Raw genomic sequence first — 18,505 nt, 5'->3', positions numbered from 1 at the left:
TATGTACTTAATATAATATATAATGAAGTTATGTGAACGCTATTCTGTTTATTTTATTCTTAAAGAATAAAGAGGTGTATAAAATATATATTCTAGCTCGTATACTTTTTAGGAAAATAAAAACAGGTGTTTGAAAATGATAAAAAAAAAAAATACTGTATAATATCCCAAAAGTGCATCACTTGTGTTTTTTTATTAATAATCCACTTAGTCTCTTTTTATATATTAAATTCTGATGGCTGTTAAGGCATAGCTTCATACAAAAACATGATACTTTCATATAAAAGCAGGTATTTTATAGAAAAGTGGAGTGTTTTGGATGTTTTTGAGTGATTTGCAGTTGCCTATAATTGACAGGTCTTTTGCAATAGTGTTGACACTTAAAGTCTTGTCAGTAAAGTACAGGGAGAATTCTGTTAAAAATGACAAAATAGTGTAAGAAACTCTGGTGATCAGATCAGTTGGGGCACATGAAAGGTTTGTGAATCAGTCCTTTGTGAACAGGATCCAGGTTTTTACTGTTCAGGTTTTTTGAAAACAAAAATTCTCAGGAGCAGCACCATTGCTGAAAATTCCAGTGGTTCCTCTACCGAAGTCTCTGTTTCAGTGGTTTTAAAAAAAACAACCCTCTCTTCTGGGGTTTTTGTTTTGGTCCATCCGGTATGATTTAAATATCATATTCAACAACTCAAGAGGCATCAGCAGACTCAGCTTCTCTGACTCCCTCTTCCAAGATTTCTTTGACTTGTTCCAGACTCTCCGCTTGCCGTATCAACTCCACTTTGACCTAGAGGAGGATGAAGGTCATAAATGTGAAGACAGAAAAGCAAATGAAAGAGAAATCCAAAACAGTCACTGAAATAAACTGAAACAGACAGGTGTAAAAATCAGAAATTGCTTTTGACTGTTCAACAAAACAGATTTGACTAAATTAAATTGATACGTCTAAAAACATCAAAAACAATTTGAACGTATTGATCAAAACCATCACTAACTGTTTGAGATATCCCTCCCCCTTTTCCGTTCACAGAGGGGAACCAACAATGACTTTTGTATTGTAAAACAGGTTAAGTCAGTCGTTCCATTCTATACCTGCAGCGACTGGGAGAGTTCTACAAAGTCTCTCTGAACAGCCTGGCTGGTGTCCAGCTGCGAGCGCAGGCTGATCACTTGGCTGCGCAGCTCCAGACACTGTTGGTGCAAAGCTGCCTGTCAGCCCAGAAAGAAAAGAAAAAACAGGACTTTATCTGGATGAATCATCTGGAGAATAAATGAGAAATATAATGCTGGCTTTCTCAAACACCGGCTGAATTCCCTTTGTTCTTTTGCATGTCTGAAAAACTGAATTTAACAAAGCTGTCACTTCAAACACCTATATGGTAGTAGTCTCTTTAACATCTTCTTCAAATCCACCTTTACCATGACTTTACCATAAATACTTTCAAAAAATATATATAATAGGGGATCAATAAAAATACTAGACTTCAATGACTTTACCCTACAGTTGCTAAAAAGGGACATTTAGTTCTCAGAGCAGGATTTACTTTTTCAGTGCCCAAGGCTTTGTTGGTGCCCTGTACGTGTGTGAGCGCCACCCGCAGGCCTTCCAGTTCAGTGCGGCAGGCCAGCAGCTCAGCCTGCAGCTGGTCCTTCCGAGCCTGGATCTTCTCTGCCTCTGTCCTCAGTGTGGACAGCTGCACTGTGCACACAATCCCAAACATGGCACTTTAAATTGAGCCAATGCAAAGACATTATTAGAGTTCCAGATGAGTCCTTTAAGTGTGACCGTCAGTTTTCACAGAGCTAGAAAATCCTGTTCTCGTCACACAGCCCAGAAGTGTTGAGGGTTAAATAAATCCGAATGAAAGGTCACCTCACACTAATCACAGCACTTACTAATTGGCTTAGCAGTCTAATAATAAAAGCTCGGGCGGCTCACTTACCCTCTAAAACCTCTGATGACAGCAGTTCAAAGCCAGAGCAGGAAGGAAGCAAGAGGACAAATTAAGAAACAATTTTAGCTTTGGGACGAGCGACAGGAAGGATGATTAACAGACCATTCTCCTCTGAACGAGTGTCCAGCTGCTCCCTCAGGTTGACTATTTCAATGCGAAGGCGCTCCTCACAGTGCGCCCCCTGATGGATGAGTTCAACCGTGAGCAGATAAGACAATCATAACAAAGCAGTGCAGAACAAAACATTTATTCTGTAATATTTTACATCTAAAAGTTGCTCATAAAAGTGACTTTTTGTATTTTCTTTTTATGAGATTTGAATGTTTTCTCCTCAACAAAAGCAGAACTCAAACGAGCTCCCAGCAGGTTTCAATTCCAGTTACCACAACATGTAAACCTCATACATGTTTCATGTATGGAGCGTCACAGGATAGGGTTAGACGGAGACGAATGAGTCACTGTGGCACCTCTAAAGGGAGGAAGAGGAAGAGCAGGAGATGCAACTTCTATAAATGTGAAGGTAAAGCAGTAACCTTACATGCAGAGTTGCTGACAGCGACAAACTGGTGTCTGAAATACTCTCCTCGACTTCTTCTCCTTTCAGTCTGGACAGATCACTGCACATTTTCCGCTGAGAAAGAGACAACTCCGCCTATATTAAATAAAAGCCTATGTCAACATCTCCTTCACATGAGTAGGCAAGGCAAGGCAAGTTTATTTGTATAGCACAATTCGTACACAAAGTAATTCAAGGTGCTTCACAAAACAGAAAAATGCATTAAAATCACAATACATCATAGAAATAATCAACGTAAAATTTACTTTAAAAGAAAAAAGAAAAAAAAATTTGAAAATTGATTTAAAATTTAAAAATAAAGGAAGGAAAGGAAAGAAAAGTGCAGATAGGATCTTTCAGTCATATACACGGCTAAACAGAAATGTTTTAAGTCTAGATTTGAACATGAACACAGAAGAGGCCTGTCTTACGCCTTCAGGGAGGCTGTTCCAGATTTTAGCTGCAGAATATTGAAACGCTGATTCCCCTTGTTTAGTTCTGACTCTGGGAATAAACAGGAGGCCGGCCCCTGAGGTCCTCAGAGTACGAGATGGTTCATATGGCACTAACATGTCAGAGATGTACTTTGGTGCTCGGCCATGGAGAGACTTGTACACAAGCAGAGCTGCTTTGAAGTCTATTCTTTGAGGTACAGGGAGCCAGTGCAAAGACCTGAGCACAGGACTAATGTGATCATACTTCCTGGTTCTGGTCAGGACTCGAGCAGCAGCATTCTGGATGTACTGAAGCTGTTTTACAGCTCGTTTGGAGAGGCCGGTGAGCAGGCCGTTACAGTAGTCTAACCTACTGGAGACAAATGCAGGAATAAGTATCTCCAGGTCTGGCTTTGACATTATGTTTTTGATTTTGGCAATGTTTTTCAGATGGTAAAATGCCGCTGATGTTACTGACTTGATATGGCTGTTAAAGTTCAGGTCAGAGTCCATGACCATGAGTAAAATGCACAGTTGGTGTGATCAGTGAAGTAGAGGCCAAACATGAAAATGAATGAAAAAAAAAAACAAGATGAAGGAGTGCCATGTGGGTCAGCTCCATCCGTCAATTTTCTTTCACTCCTCCATGTTGCTATGGCAGCAGTCCAAGAAAAGTTTCCCCAGAATTCTCTCTCCCCAGATCCTCCAGCTCCTCTGTGGGTACTCCCAGGCCAGCAGAGAGATGTGGTCTCTCCAGCATGTTTTGGGTTTTCCCCGGGGTCTCCGCCTAGTGGAACATCACCAGAACACCTTCCCAGGGTGGAGTCCAGGAGGCTTCCTCTCTGGAAGACCAGCGGTTCTACTCTAATGTCCTTACCATATCTTTAAACCTACGTTCACACCGCCCTCGGTGACGCTCGTTCAAGTGACCACTTTATATTATAAGTCTATGTTAACGCGCATTATGTGTGCTTCAAGCTTCAACGTTCAAAACTCTCGCATTCATGTGTCGCTACTCAAGTTTCTACTACTGTTTTCAGGCAAAATGCGTGTCCAAAGATTGTGTGTTGAAAGTTAAACCAGGTAGAACTTTGACCAATCAGGGACTCTGATTTGGTAGGAACATATGGATGGTGTCCCCTTTAGTTCACAGAAGTTTTAACTGTTTGAAAATTGATCACAAAGGAGAAATTAATAATTGCGGTTTGTGCCCAGCCGGAACTTTAAGACACCAAGTTTTTCATAGATTCATCATTTTTTAAACAGGTCAATACTGATAATTCCATTCGCTCTGACATCGTGTCCCACTCACCAGTCGGCTCTGCACCGCATTCTGTGATTGGCTGAAAGACTTCTGCAGATCCTGGAGGAGGCCTTCTGACGCCAGCACCTGAGACTGCAGCAATGACACCTGCAAGAGCATTCAGGGCTTCAGCTCTTCAGCTCACATGTTCTGTGCATCGTATGAGAACACAAACACACCTGTTTATGAGTTTGGTTGGTTTGGGTCTCCAGTTCTCTTTCCAGCTCCTCTTTCTCTGACTGCAGCCGACTCACCTCCCCACGCAGCTCTGACAGCTGCCCGACAAACAATAATCTTATTAAATACAAAATGCACTGGGAGGCTAAAGGTTTGACTCGTCTTTCATATAAGAAATAAACAAGACCTCAGTTTCTAATCCCTACTTGTGCATTAAGAACATCCCAGTCACTGTGCGTGACAAGTCGATGTCCAGCTGGCGGCAGGTAAATGGCTTCGGGCACCAGTGTTCCTGTGGACACCAGAGAATCCGTGTCGTCCTGAGTGAGGAGTTTTCTAGGCAAAGAGGGTGTGTCCATGGAGAAGGAAGACAACGAAGCTGAGTCACAGTTGGAGAAATACCCCTCCGTTGTGAGGGGACCCCCTTCTCTTTCCACCACGCCCTCTAGCTCTGAAGGCTGACGTTGGTCCTTGTCCCTTGAGGGAGCTGCTTCTTCCACGATGCCATAAATGCCAGATTTTGGGGAGTCACTAGCTGAGGGATCCAGGTCTGTGTGTCCTCTTGTGTTGTTGGTCTAACAGCGACAGAGACAAATAAGTCCAGCATATGCAAAAACTACATTGAATAACTTAGGGAAACGGTTGCAAACAAACCGTTTTGTGTCCTCTCCTCCAGTCTGAAGGCTGTGACTGCAAGACAGCAATCCTGGCTTCATACTGTGCTGCTGTTTCTGAAAACACAAAACACTACAATAAAAACAAACCCATGTAGCCCACATTCCACTTTTGATCGATTTTAAAAGGGTTCCCAGTAGCTTTTTAAGTATGATTGTGTCCTTTTTTGCCTAGTTAAAAACCTGTGTTGTTTTCTAGGACATAGTTTCTGCAGAGCAGCAGGAGTTTGTCAGATATTCACCACAGAGTTGTGGGCAGGACTGTTGGTGCAGAGAAAGCCAGCCGCACTTCCCATCATCCATCAGTTTACATTTCCTCCCGCTAGCTTACAGCCCCTCCACCCAACATTACCAGTGCAATAAAAATGACAAGCAATATTGGAGCTGTTCAGCCGTGCATTTTTGAGCCAGATGCCAGCTCGGACAAGGAAAACGACCATTTACAAGGATCTAGTTGTCTGCAAGCAGATGCATCAAAATGCCCAGCTAAGCTTCTACATCACAGCTTGTTACGTCCCTCTTCAGAGAGGAGGTAGAAATGTGTAACATAAAGAAAATTATGATAACCGGGCGGGGTTAAAGTTGGCCACGCAGCCGTTTATTCTGTGACAAATAACACTCATAGGGGACTAAAAGAGAAATAATCAACTCAACACCAAAGGTGCAACAAATAATAGGATAACTTAAATTCTCAGGCTTTATAGCAAGACACCGAATTACTCAAAATGCAAACAAAAAGACTACAAGAGTAAATGTAACAAAAAGACAAAGCCAGAATCAAAGCTAAGGGGGAAACCAGAAGCTTTCACAAGCTAAGGCCAGGCGGACAGCAGGGGCAGGCTGAAGAACGAATTCCCACTCAGGAATTTCCCACTGGAGCAGGGGATCCTCGGAGCTTTTAAGCTTCCCTCCAAGCCAGGCCATAGGTAGCAGCCTCAATCAGCGCTGCAGAGGGGCGGAGTCAGCAGCTGTGCAGGAGCTGGACTTCTACATGAGCTGAGAACACATATGCATACACATACGCACACACACACAAGACAAGCAGACAACTACCAGGGGTCGTAACACAGCTAGAGGCCTTTTCCAACAGAAATTCTCATCAATCATAACAAAATGGAAGAGTTTTGGAACAACAACAACTCAGCCATCAAGTAGTAGACCATGTAAACTGACAGAGGGGTCAGCAGACGCTGAAGCTCAAAGTGCAAAGAGGTCACCGACTTTCTGCACAGTCAGTCCCTACAGAGCTCCAAACTGACCTTCAGATTAGCCCATGTACAGCATGCAGAGAGCTTCATGGAATGGGTTTCCACGGCTCAGCAGCTTCACCCAAGCCCCACATCACAAAGTGCAACACAAAGCGCCAGATGCAGTGGTGTAAAGCACGCCGTGGAGACGCCTTCTCTGAAGTGATGAATCACACTTTTCCATCAGGCAATTCTGATGGACGAGTCTGGGTTTGAAGGTTGCCATGAGAACGGTACATTTCTGACTGTATTGTGCCGAGTGTGTAATTTGGTGGAGGAGGTGAGTATGGAGTGGGGTTGCTTTTTAGGACTTAAACTTGGCCCCTTAGTTCCAATGAAAGGAACTCTGCATGCTTCAGGATACCAAAACATTTTGAAAATGTCCATGCTCCCACCCTTGTGGGAACAGTTTGGAGTGGGTCCCTTCCTCTTCCAACATGACTGTGCACCAGTGCAGAAAGCAAGGTTCATAAAGACATGGAGGACAGAGTCTGGTGTGGATGAACTTGACTGAACTGAACTGAACCAGACAGAACACCTTTGGGATGAATTAGAGCAGAAACTAAGAGCCCCGCCTTCTCGTGTGTGTGTGGTGTGTGTGACCTCACTAATGCGCTTTTGGAAGAATGGTAAAAGAAATTCCTATAAACACACTCCTCAACCTTGTGGACAGCCTTCCCAGAAGAGTTGTAGTAGCTGCAAAAGGTGGACCGACATCATACAGAACTCTATGGGTTAGGAATGGGAAGGTACATAAATTCATAAATGAGTCAAGTGTCTCAGCCTTCTGTGACCAAAACCAACAGAAAACAGTCCAAATCTGAAGCAGTGACTTGTGCAGGTGCTGAGAGGGCTGGGCACTGGGTCATGCCGCTTCTTTAAGACAGGCAGGGAAACAGCAGTGAACAACAAAGTGGATGTCCTTCATCATCAAAAAAATGCCATAGAACATGTTCAAAACACCAAAAAGACAATTTTCATAACAGCAGGTCTTTCCTGAGCTTGAGCACATTTTAGAAAATATATAAAGAAATACAAATACTTGCAGCTTTTTGCCATGTTTTGAACAATACACTGACCTCTTAGGGCCTCCTGCAGAGACTGGATCTCTTGATCGCATTGTTTCTGCAGCTCTGCCAGTTCCTCCTGTTTGCTCAGCTCGCAGATTGTTGCCACACCCTGCCAGTGCTCCACTTGAGCCTGACACTCCGCAAGCTGGGCCTGCAGGCTCACCTCTGCAAAGAAAGAAAGACAAACACAGGCATATGTCAATTCCCCCTCTTAATCAAGCTCACATTTGTTCTTTAAAGAATGCATAAGGAACTGAACACAAATTTTGAAGCCTGAGTTAGAAGAATTTTGTCATTTACTGAGTAAAAAGTAAACCAAAAATCTCTTTGCAAGTTAACAACTAACAAAATAGAATTCTTTTTCAATTCAGATATAATGTTACTTATCTCTTTGAATTTGAGATAAACAAACATGCAGTTATAGTGGGTAGACTTATTTTGAAAAATCCTTGAAACTGAAAGTACCTTTAAAGGAACTAAATGAAGGACTAAACATCAGTTTGGGGGTGGCAGAATTATAAACAGAAACCCAAAGAAGTGAAAAGCATTACAAAACACAAGTCAACTTCTGTCCAAAAGGGACCTAAATTCTTCACAAATCAAAAACTGCTTAGTATTGATTGTAAAGCTCATTACATAAAGCTGTAGTCATAAAAAAAGCGTACAATACAGACAAAATGTAAACACAAAATATACAGACAAAACATACAGTGGACATGAAAACATTAGTCACAGGTAAACACCGTGCAGAAATGCAAAAACAGACAATTACCCTAAACAAATCCAGAAACTAAGTTTTAAGGTTGATTATAGACAAACTCTAGCAGCCATCACACGTGTTTCATTCTGACAATAAAAAGTCTATTTAACTCTAGAAAGAAAGTGTAGTGCAGAAAAAAAAGAGGCTTAGGGTACAAGAAAAAGTTTTAGATTTTTAGGACCAAGTGTGAGCAAAAATTCTAAAGAAAATTGTTTTAATTAAAAAAAAGTAATTTAACAGATGTAAATGTGTAAATATTCCTCCAACAGTAAAATCGGGTTGAAATCATTGATGTTTCTCTATTTAACATCATTTTTGGGGTAAAATGAGTAGCAAAGCAAAAATTATTATAGATTTGTAACATCTGGAACATTAGAAAAAACATAGACCTCCTATATGGAAAACTGAAAGCAAAAACCATAGAGTTATCTCTGCCTTTGTTTCAACTATTAACACCTAAAAAAACCATCTGGCATCTTTAAGTTACCTATTTGATTGGCTAAAAATGATTACGTTAAAAAATGCTTTGTTATAGCTTCATTGATTGTTATGTCATGCTAGTTCATTTGAATGTATGCCACAATTATTAATTTGAAAAAAAATAACAAAACCATACGTTTGCGATTTTTCTTGTAAATGTACAAAAATGATGTTGGCATTTAATGCTATTAAGCTAAAGATTAAATTAGCTAAAATCTCTAACGAACTGTACTGACCATGATAGTAATTTATGCAACAGGTTCCTTCCACTTTAAAAGTACAAAGTGGAGCTTGAACTTATTAGACAGGCAAGCAACACATTTAAAATAAATAATAAGCATTTTTGTTTGTTAGGTTATATTAGATAAGAGTTCAAAAGCAGTGTTTACACTTTTAAGCTAACACTTGTCAGTTAGCATTAGCTAGCAGCTAGCCGACTTCAAGTCTTTGGTCAGACGACAGGCCGGTTTACCTGACCAGGACCGCTGACCAGGACAACAACAGACTCCACTAAACATAGGCAACAAGTCTGATTATAATTTCATTTTAAAATGTCAGAGAATACACTTAAACTCGCAGTGTTCCTACCCGTGTCTTCACTTTTAGAGCTCATCCTCTCGTTAGGGACTTAAGAAGAAGAAGAAAAGCAAAGTGTAGTGAGGAGGAGTTTTAAAACGCTCGTCTGATCATTTTCTACACGCAAAAGAGGTTTGGCGTGGACGTTGTCAGCATAGTGACAACTTCAGGAAACAACTTTCCCCGGTCTGAGCGTCCGGAAAACACGTCAACGTCCTTCCTGTCCACAAATGCCAGAGCCAGAGGCCAGTTCAGCCCATAGACTGGAATGCTTCAGCCACTGATTCATCCACGCCTGTCCTGATCGCTGTGCGATCCAAACACATTGGATTTACTGACTCTTACTTCAACTTTAAAAATATGCTTATATTTTTAGTTCAAACTAATATGCATATTCCACGACTTGGTTATCCCCCTTTCTGTATTTGCATAGTTCCGTCAATCAGACTCTTTTTGTAGTCTGTCTTGAGGCCAGAACAGTCATATAATTCAGAATTGCAGGCACTTCGATTCAAAAATGTCATTTTATGCAAACGTGAACTGTAAATCAATGTCCTCTGCTGCTGGTTATACTTTTTTTTTTTTTTAACAAATTTAATGTACAATCTGAGCATAAAAAGGAATCTCAACTCATGCTTAAGATGTTGGTTCTTATCAAATCAAATACATTTTTTTCGGTCTAGAATTATTTTTTACCTTTGTATCAGGGACGGAAAAGAAATCTTCCTTTTTTAGGCAATAAAAATAACTTATAGCCCTTTGACACAAAATCAAAACTATTTAACCTGGTAACACTTTCCTTTAGTCCAATTAGAAAAAGAAAATAATGCATAAAAACGTTTTTCTTTTTTCCGAACTTATATTTGACCTAAACAAATATAGACCTTTCCTCAGAATCTGTGTTTAAGGTCAAAAACTAAAAAAAGAACAGAAATAAATAAGCAAAAGAGAATAAAAAAAATTCCATGAGATAAACCCCATTTAGCTTTACACCTGCTCAAATATTTCTTTGGGTTAATTTATATATATAGAACTAAGATGAAAATTGTGGTTTGGGTGTTCTTTGAACACGTTTTTGCGGCATGTTTCTCATGTAAAAGGAAACATTTATAAACATATTTAAAAAAAAAAAAACGTTTAAAGTTGCACCATTGAATATTTCTTAGTAGTACTGGCTTGATAGCTCCAGTACTGCTCGGCATTTTTGTTACACCGATAATCTTGCTCTGGTCCCAAAGCCCAAAGGTGAATTTCTAATGTCTTCCTGCCGTTGGACAGAAACTATGTCCCAGGAAACAACAAAGGTTTTTTTAATGTTGCCTGAAATTGGCATAATCGTAATTGAAAGACAGAGCCTCATCTGAGTCAATGGAGATTAAATGGATGTAAGGGGAAAACCTGTAGAAGCTAAAATAGATAATCCCAAATCGTCAGGTTAGACAAATCTAGAAAGTGAAACAATCAATTTTTCTTTTTTCCAAAATACATTTTTATTTATTTTCATAATTTCAGAAAAAAATGGTCATAGGATAAAGACGGTTGGTTACAATTGGTTACATCAGAAAATTTGAAGGTGATGGTTTGGTTGCTGATTTACAATCATCCCACCAACAATTGTGCACATAATTCAATATTCTAGAGAAGAGTTAGCGAAAAAACATCTGTGTGTAAAAAATGCTGGTGCAGCTCCACAAAACAGTAACGTTCACAAAGGTACTCAGAGAACACAGTGATTGATGTTACAGACAGGGCGAAAGTTCCCATGTCTTAGAGTGGTTTGTGTATGTTCTGGCAGCTGGAGCACAACTTGGCAAAACAATGTTGTCCCTGGTCCCATGTTTGTCTGGATTTTCGGGCTTCTTCATAAGTCCATGTCATGATCGCTGACACTCTGGCGTAGATACTCTTCATAGAGCTTTTTCTGTTAGAAGGGAAACAAAACAATTAAAAACCCTTCAATTGTTTGGTGATGGGACAACTTCAGAGTCTGACATGCACACTACCTTTTTGGCCTTGACTACCTCCTGGATGTACTCCAGCTTCTCCTGCAGCTGTCTTTTCTGTTTGCCTGACAGAGTTGATCGAGTTCTGCCGAGAAAATAAGTGAAAGTCAATGAGTTTGGCGGAATTTTTAAAAAGCAATACATTTGAATTTTATTTGTAATAATCCTCTGTAGAGAGAAGACCTGCACATTGATCGCATACAGTGGTTTAAAACCCACACTAATCTGAAGAGACTAAGGTTGATTTCTGAAGACGTCAACATATTTATTATTCAGTGTTTGCGGTTCTTTTTTCCTCTTTTAGTTCCAATTAAAATAAGGCTTAACAATGTTTTCCTAACTCTTCTTAAAGGGAGTTTTGGTGCCATTTATGTCCCAAAATTTGAAGTCACAGTTCCAGTCCGAGGCAGGCGTTAAAATGAGGGTCACTGGAAGCAGTTCAGTTAACCAAGTAACTACTAGCTGACTTGTAAAATAAAACCAAATCAGTCCAATGTAAAGAGTCCCGAATTGATAATAGAAAGTTATTCTTGTGCTGATTCCCAAAAGTGTTTTAAACCCTTGGTTCGATTAAACATTTAATATCTTTAAGAAAGTTCAGATTCTCCTTTTTTTTTTATTTTTGAGACCATTAATTGTGCATTTTGGAAGTGTGGTCTTATGACAAACAGCCATCAACACTTCTGCTCTACATGGTCTTCTCTAGACTGTTGGACTCATTTTCCTGTCCTTTAGTCCATTTTTGTAAGAATTGGCGTTCAGTAACATGACATTTAATCTAAGGTGGCAAAATTCATACATAATATCAGGGTGGGGTTATATAAATTCGCTTCCTTCCACTCCCTTTCAAGCAATATTTATTAATATGTCAAATTATCAAAAGTTTTATTAGTTACTGTATGAATGTATAACTGATGATTGTATTGCTTGTGTGTATTATTTCTATTTAATTGCTTGAAATAAATCATTTCAAATCAAATATCACAAAAAATGATGAACAGTGTAATAAATTTCCTTTTTTTTCTGAGCATTACAACCAAATCAAATCTTTAATAGAGATTTGCTTTAAAAAAAAAAGTGAAACTTTCAGAGAAACTGGGGAAACTTGGAACTTACCTGAAGAAAAAGCGTGAGATAATAAGCAGAAGGAAGGAGAGGAGGATGAGTCCACCACAGACGTAAAGCTGCTGCTCCCCAGACATGGAGTCAGTCACTCTCAGCACTGGAGTCTGTGGGATACAAGAGTAGCTTTGGGCAGTCTTGAGGGGGTTTTTGTGTAAAAGCCCAATAAAAAAGCAAAAAAATCGACACTAACCACATAGAGTGAGAGGGTCTCTGTACCCTCACGGCCCAGAGCCACCTCCAGCAGCTCCTTGGACATTGTGCCGAGCACCAGGAAGGCCAGTAACGCAAGGGGAATACTGAAACCCAGCAGAGTCAGGAAGCAACTCTTGCAACGAGCGCGACGGTTCTCTGAGGTAATCAGCCTGCAACAGAGGGGTCAGGGGTTACACTCGCCTTTCATATTATTTACATTGATTTTCATCGACTGAATAAGTCATCCAGGGCTCCAGACTAACTTTTTTCACTAGGAGCACAGTGGCCCCTAACTGAAAATTTTAGGGGCACAACCAGAAAATTTAGGGGCGCATACCGTAAATCAACATGCTAACCAAATCTACTAATTTCCACTGTATTACTAATAAATACTTTAATAATAGATGCAGAAATTAAAATGTGATGTTTCAAATTCAGTGTCACATTTTATTCTGCACTTTTGAGGATGCAGGTAAACTGACAAAAGCATCGCTGTCATGACAGTACAAATAAGTAAAGAAAACGGATGGAAATTTATCTTTGTGACACCAAATAGGTGCAGCCAGGATGCACAACAAGCGTGTTTGAGATCACCCAGGTGAACTCAACGCTGCGCAGATCACCTGGTGTGAGACATATATTTTTGTTTTTGCTCCAACATCACCTGTCAATCATCACAAAAATATCGGGAGAAAGGGGTGGGAGCAAGGGGCAAACCTACCCGGACACAGCTGGAAACTGAACTGACTGAAAGCTGCCCTACAGACTACAAAACAATGCATTATGGGACATGTGTCCTGATGGTTTTTGTAGTGGAGTGATTAATTAAAATAATTTAAAATACCAATTCATTAAAAAAGGCTACATACATCAAAACATTAGAATAATCATAAAATATATAATAACACAGATCATACTAAGGGGGAGAAGAATATTAAAACTAAATTGAATGTTAAGGACAACTCCATCTTCCTTTCCTCCTTTAGAGTCTCGCTGCAGATTCGCCTTCATCTCACAGGGAGCGGTGTGCTGCCGTAACCCGTTTGATGCGCCGCCGTAACCGTCACCAAAACCTAAACCTTCCTCCGGGACTGTGCGGCCCAGAGAAAAGTTCAGCACGGACTGCATACACTAGCCGCAGGTGGGAAGAACGAATCAATAGTTCGCTTATTCATAGCTCAGACACACACATATCAGGTTGTGATGATTCCTTCCCACAGATGTTTACGCGCGCTCGATTATCTCTAGGCCCCTCCCCCTCCACGCATTTAGCCACTCACAGTGGCTTTCCCTATTCTTCTCACACGCAGTGGCCGCCTGACAGACGGGCATCACGCGAGAGTGTACGTGCTCGTGTTTAATGAATATGTGCGCGAGTGTGTGTGTCTGCCTGCGTGCGTGTGCGCTCGCGTCTCATTGATTATTTCATTGATCATTGACGTGCCCCTTCAACGTTTGATGTATAAAAAAATACAAAGGGTGGGGGAGGCAAATTTACTGGTCGCGCATGTGCGACTGGATGTAAAATTCAGTCGCACACTCTCAAATTTTGGTCGCAAAATGCGACCAAATGGTCGCAGTCTGGAGCCCTGTCATCTGAGGCTAATTTGACTGAAAAATGAGAATCAATAGCTTTTAAAGTAATAGACAGAGATCAAAAGCAGTCAGTGTAGCACAAATTGAATTGATGAGGAAGAAATGTGTTACAGATGAAGCAAATCAGAAAAAAAAACATTTAAAGAATGAGACAATCTCTGTTTTTCACCTGTCAGTATGAATAGAATCTGTAATGGCTTCACTGATGAGTTCACAGTCCCTCTCCAGAGAGTTGAGAGTATTCTGAACAGTTTGGTTAATGGTCTTCTCGATGGTTCGACAAACTTCTTCAATCTGGTTGACACAGCGGCTAGGCTGCACACAGCAACAAAAACACACACAAACGAGAAATCAGTCCAGATCAGAGAGATACAGGAGATTTCATATGCAAAGGGAAAATGAACATGAAAATGAACTCTCACCTTGTTTGGGTTAGGAATGTAGATGGTGGGCATGTCAAAGCCACATTTGTTCAGTCCAGGCCGCTTGCAGAGTTCCTGAACGATCTGCATCATTACTCTCTGGGACAACCAGAAATACGAAAGAGTTACAGAAACATATTTATAGGGAAGTCGTTTACTGTCAAACCACTCTTTTTGATACTTTTCCAAATCAACCAGAACAAATCTACACACTTCTAATGAACCTAACATTACTGCACACTGTATTAGGATCACACACTGTCTGCATTTACAATTTACAGACAGATAAGTACAGTGGTTCCTTGTTTATCCCGGTAGTAACGTTCTAAAAAATAACCTGCAAAAGATGAAATGTCTTGTTTAAACTCTCAGAGTTCAAACATACAAAGTAAAAATTACGAGATATATATATATATATATATATATATATATATATATATATATACACACACACACGAGATGATCTTCTAAATGTGCTTTTATTAATGTTATGAATATTATGAAGTGCCTGTTCGCTAATCATTTTATTTTTAATCCGTGTGGTCCGTGCTTTTGTTTGTGGAGGAACGGAGCAGGAAGAAGGATTAGGAGAAGGCTAACACGCGCTAACAACATTAGCCTTGTTTGATGAACATAAAATCTATGCGGGAAATGCTGCAATCTGCATCTTGGCTGCACATAAATATGTGGGAATAACATCAGCCTTTATTTTGTCTGGAAACACAAATCCACGTTGATTGTTTGAACAGTTTGTAAGGACTGAGCTGCATTTCTGCTTTGAAAAGCTCACACACACCGCCCCAAAGCCGCTGTGTTCTGGCGGCCCGAGCTCCGCTCAGACACACAGTTCTCCTGAGTCCGGCAGCCGCTAAACCAGAGCGGCGGGACGGAAGCCCCCCCCCCCCCCCCCGGAGCACACACATAACAAAGCACCACCTCCCTGTCCGCAAACACAAAGCTATAAGTCCGGCTGCTCTGCTCACAGACACGGTTCATTCGCGCAGAGCAGCCGGTCGGTCCAGTATGAGCTCCAAAGCTTTCTCTGAAGCACCGCACCTTCTATGCGTGACGTAAACCAGAGCAGTGGTGACACACGATCGGAATGAACTGTTTACATGAACAACGATCGGATAAACAATCGGAATAACCCACCTATCTCGATCGGAAAGAAATTTTGATCAGAACGAGTCTGATCGGGGCAGACTATTCCGAACGGCGTGTTTACAGGGCGCATTTTTCTTCCGATCAGGCATTCTTTCCAATTACTTTTGCCCATGTAAACCCAGCTTCTGTCTTGAAAAGTTCCACAAATTCTGATTCTAGGATATAATTAGGGTTATATAAAAACCTAAATAAAGTTTTCTTGGACTTACCTGTCTGTCTGATTCTCCACCAGCCTCATCAGCCTTGCTCAGGTAAAAATGAAGCCGGTCGCCGTGCTTCTCATTCAGGCTCTCCACAATGTTAAGGGTGCGCTTGCACAAAGCCTGACCCATAGGATCAAAAAAGACCAAGATCAGATCGCAAAGATCACCTGCAAAGAACAGTGAAGCCTCATTATTTGATACAGACGGAAAAATCTCCCCAAATGGTGATTTTGGTCTCAGCTGAATGACTGTTTAGCTTTTAACATCAGTTTTGTTTTCCACTGTAAACATGAATTGTAACACCAAACTAGATTAAAAAGAAATAAATAAAGTGACTGTTCGCATGAAATTTTCTAAATACGTAATAAAAAGTTCAGTTTATAAACTTTCTTTGATTTTTTTTAGGGAATGTCTCACAACCTCATATAAAAACTCCTCACAAAAGCAGTTCCAGAGGACTAGAATAACCCACCTAGCCACAGGATGACATCATCCACATCAAACGGATACTTCATGTCTCCATCCACCAGCCCTGGTGAATCCACAAAGGTCACCAAGCTGAACTTCTTCTGCCGTGACGTGCAGATTTCTGTGCTCAGATACTCTGAAACACCTAAAGAATTCATAGAAAGTACTTGTGTAAATGAGTAAGAAAAAAAACAACAACAACCATCAAGCTTGTGGAGTTGGACTTTTTAATTGGCACATTTCTAGACTCGGTTTGTTTAACAAAGTGCTGAGACTTATCAAAAATAAGAAGAAAAGTTAATGTTGCATAAAGTTTGGCTTTAAGTCCATTCGTTCAATGTAAAGCTTCAAAACTGGACTCCAAGAATCACAGTGAATCAGACCAATACATCACATGCAAAACTTAAGAAAAACTCTCACCTTTAAAGTCTTGCAGAGTCTTGAAGTGTGGATACAGATGAAGAGTGGCATTTCCCTAAAAATGAAAATCTTTTATTTGAGGCATATACTCTGAAGTGAAAGATAGGAAAACATTATATACACATACAAGAAACATCAGAAACGGAGTGAGAAGTAAAAGCCCTAAATTCTCACCCTCATGGCCTAGATCACATCTATTACAGGGCCCAGTATGTATTTGACTCCTGTTCCCTCTCCAATCAGCACACACTCAGTTTCAAATAAACACACAACTACACATTTATAGGGAAATATACACACTCAAACACGTGGAATAATCTGACACACATTTTCATGTATAGACACTTATTTGGATTTTATTCCCCAACACACCCAAGTGCATCCTCACACCATTCAGATTTGTATTCATAAATATTTAGATATATCATAGTTTATTTATATTTTGTATATGTATGTATCAATAATAATATTCCTATATTCGTACATATAGAAATGTTAAGACATTGTTTTAAGTGTAAACTTGTTCTGATCCACGTATGGATATACAAAATTGTGTTTTTGTTTCTAGGCGCCTCATTGGTAAAAATTGAAAATAACATTTTTATGGCATGTGTGTGTGTGTTTAAGTAAAACTAAACTTGTCAATGAAATGGAAACACTCACTGTGAGGGATTCCCTCTTGCGTCCATTTGTGACAAAGCTGAAGCCTTGTGTCTCTATAGCCACTCCAGTGCGCTGGATATGTTCCTCCACATACCTGAGAAAAGATCAAGTTGGAGCACAGAAAATCCATTTCAACAAAAGATCATAATTCTTCTTTACATATTTTTTCTTTTCATAGTATAGTATAACAATTACCAGTTGATAAAGGAGCTTTTTCCAGCAGAGTGGTTACCTATCAGCATCACTGTAATTTTTTTCCTGGGTGGGAGCAACTTGACACCAACAGATTCTGCCACAGTTATCAACCCTGTAAGCATCACACAATACACTATTGCAATGGTGAAAGTAACAATTTCAACACAGCTTAGATACAGTCTTGTTTTAAGCTAGCATAAACTCTGAAACACCAGACTCAATATGAGGTGTCAGACGTGGAAGCTCCCTACAGTCACAGCAGAGCTTCAGCTTGGCTAACTTCGCTAGCATAACCGCTGTGACTGGAGCAGCGTTAGTTGACCACATCATTTAGCTAACTTAGCTAACACTTAGCCCCCCCCCCCCTTGTCATCCTAACTTATAAACGGGATTTATGCCATATGTGATTTATAATATTTCTATAACTAAATTCTTAAAGAAGAAACTCTGAGTGTGATGATGGAGAATCTGTTCACTCACCGCTTTCTGAGTCCGTGTAAAGTTGATGAATGTCCCGCAAAATGTGCTCATCACTAGAAACACTGCCAGCTATCGAGTCTGCATTAGCAACACTTCTGCTCTTGATTTTCCCCGACATGGTTACACTATGGTGAGCTCGCAAGACAAACTTCTTCTGGCAGTAGCGATGCACAGCCGGTTTTCCAGTTTGAATCAACCCGGTCCACTTGAACCGTTTTTCCGCCACGTCGTCAACTTTGGGCGTTTTTCTTGGCGCACAGCCTTATGGGAAATGGAGTTTTTTTGTTTGTTTTGTTTTACGGGTAACTTGCATCCTCGCAACATCTGCCAATGGATAATTTA

General features: G+C 40.3%; 2 protein-coding genes across 2 annotated transcripts; both read right to left on the bottom strand.

Annotated features, from left to right (window-relative positions):
* Positions 1 to 160: 160 nt before the first annotated feature.
* rabep2 (rabaptin, RAB GTPase binding effector protein 2) lies at positions 161 to 9,467 on the bottom strand. Its single transcript, XM_004071735.4, has 12 exons — positions 9,245 to 9,467; positions 7,426 to 7,581; positions 5,080 to 5,156; positions 4,632 to 5,000; positions 4,428 to 4,523; positions 4,258 to 4,356; positions 2,494 to 2,607; positions 2,058 to 2,136; positions 1,944 to 1,955; positions 1,545 to 1,699; positions 1,093 to 1,209; positions 161 to 787 (listed from the first exon to the last, which is right to left on the bottom strand). The coding sequence occupies exons 1-12, from the start codon at positions 9,267 to 9,269 to the stop codon at positions 689 to 691; spliced, it is 1,398 nt and encodes a 465-aa protein (XP_004071783.1). The 5' UTR covers positions 9,270 to 9,467; the 3' UTR covers positions 161 to 688.
* Positions 9,468 to 10,703: 1,236 nt separating this feature from the next.
* Positions 10,704 to 18,408, bottom strand: LOC101160240. The gene is made up of 12 exons (XM_023957673.1): positions 18,164 to 18,408; positions 17,684 to 17,795; positions 17,489 to 17,582; positions 16,826 to 16,880; positions 16,410 to 16,550; positions 15,944 to 16,104; positions 14,571 to 14,669; positions 14,318 to 14,463; positions 12,551 to 12,722; positions 12,352 to 12,464; positions 11,236 to 11,320; positions 10,704 to 11,153 (listed from the first exon to the last, which is right to left on the bottom strand). Exons 1-12 carry the CDS (start codon positions 18,279 to 18,281, stop codon positions 11,094 to 11,096), a joined length of 1,356 nt encoding a protein of 451 aa, XP_023813441.1. The 5' UTR covers positions 18,282 to 18,408; the 3' UTR covers positions 10,704 to 11,093.
* Positions 18,409 to 18,505: the final 97 nt, after the last annotated feature.

This window comes from Oryzias latipes, chromosome 8 (assembly GCF_002234675.1).
Source record: "Oryzias latipes chromosome 8, ASM223467v1".
NCBI lineage: Eukaryota > Metazoa > Chordata > Actinopteri > Beloniformes > Adrianichthyidae > Oryzias > Oryzias latipes.
Note: the sequence above shows the minus strand (reverse complement) of the source record. Positions and strands in the feature narration are given on the sequence as shown.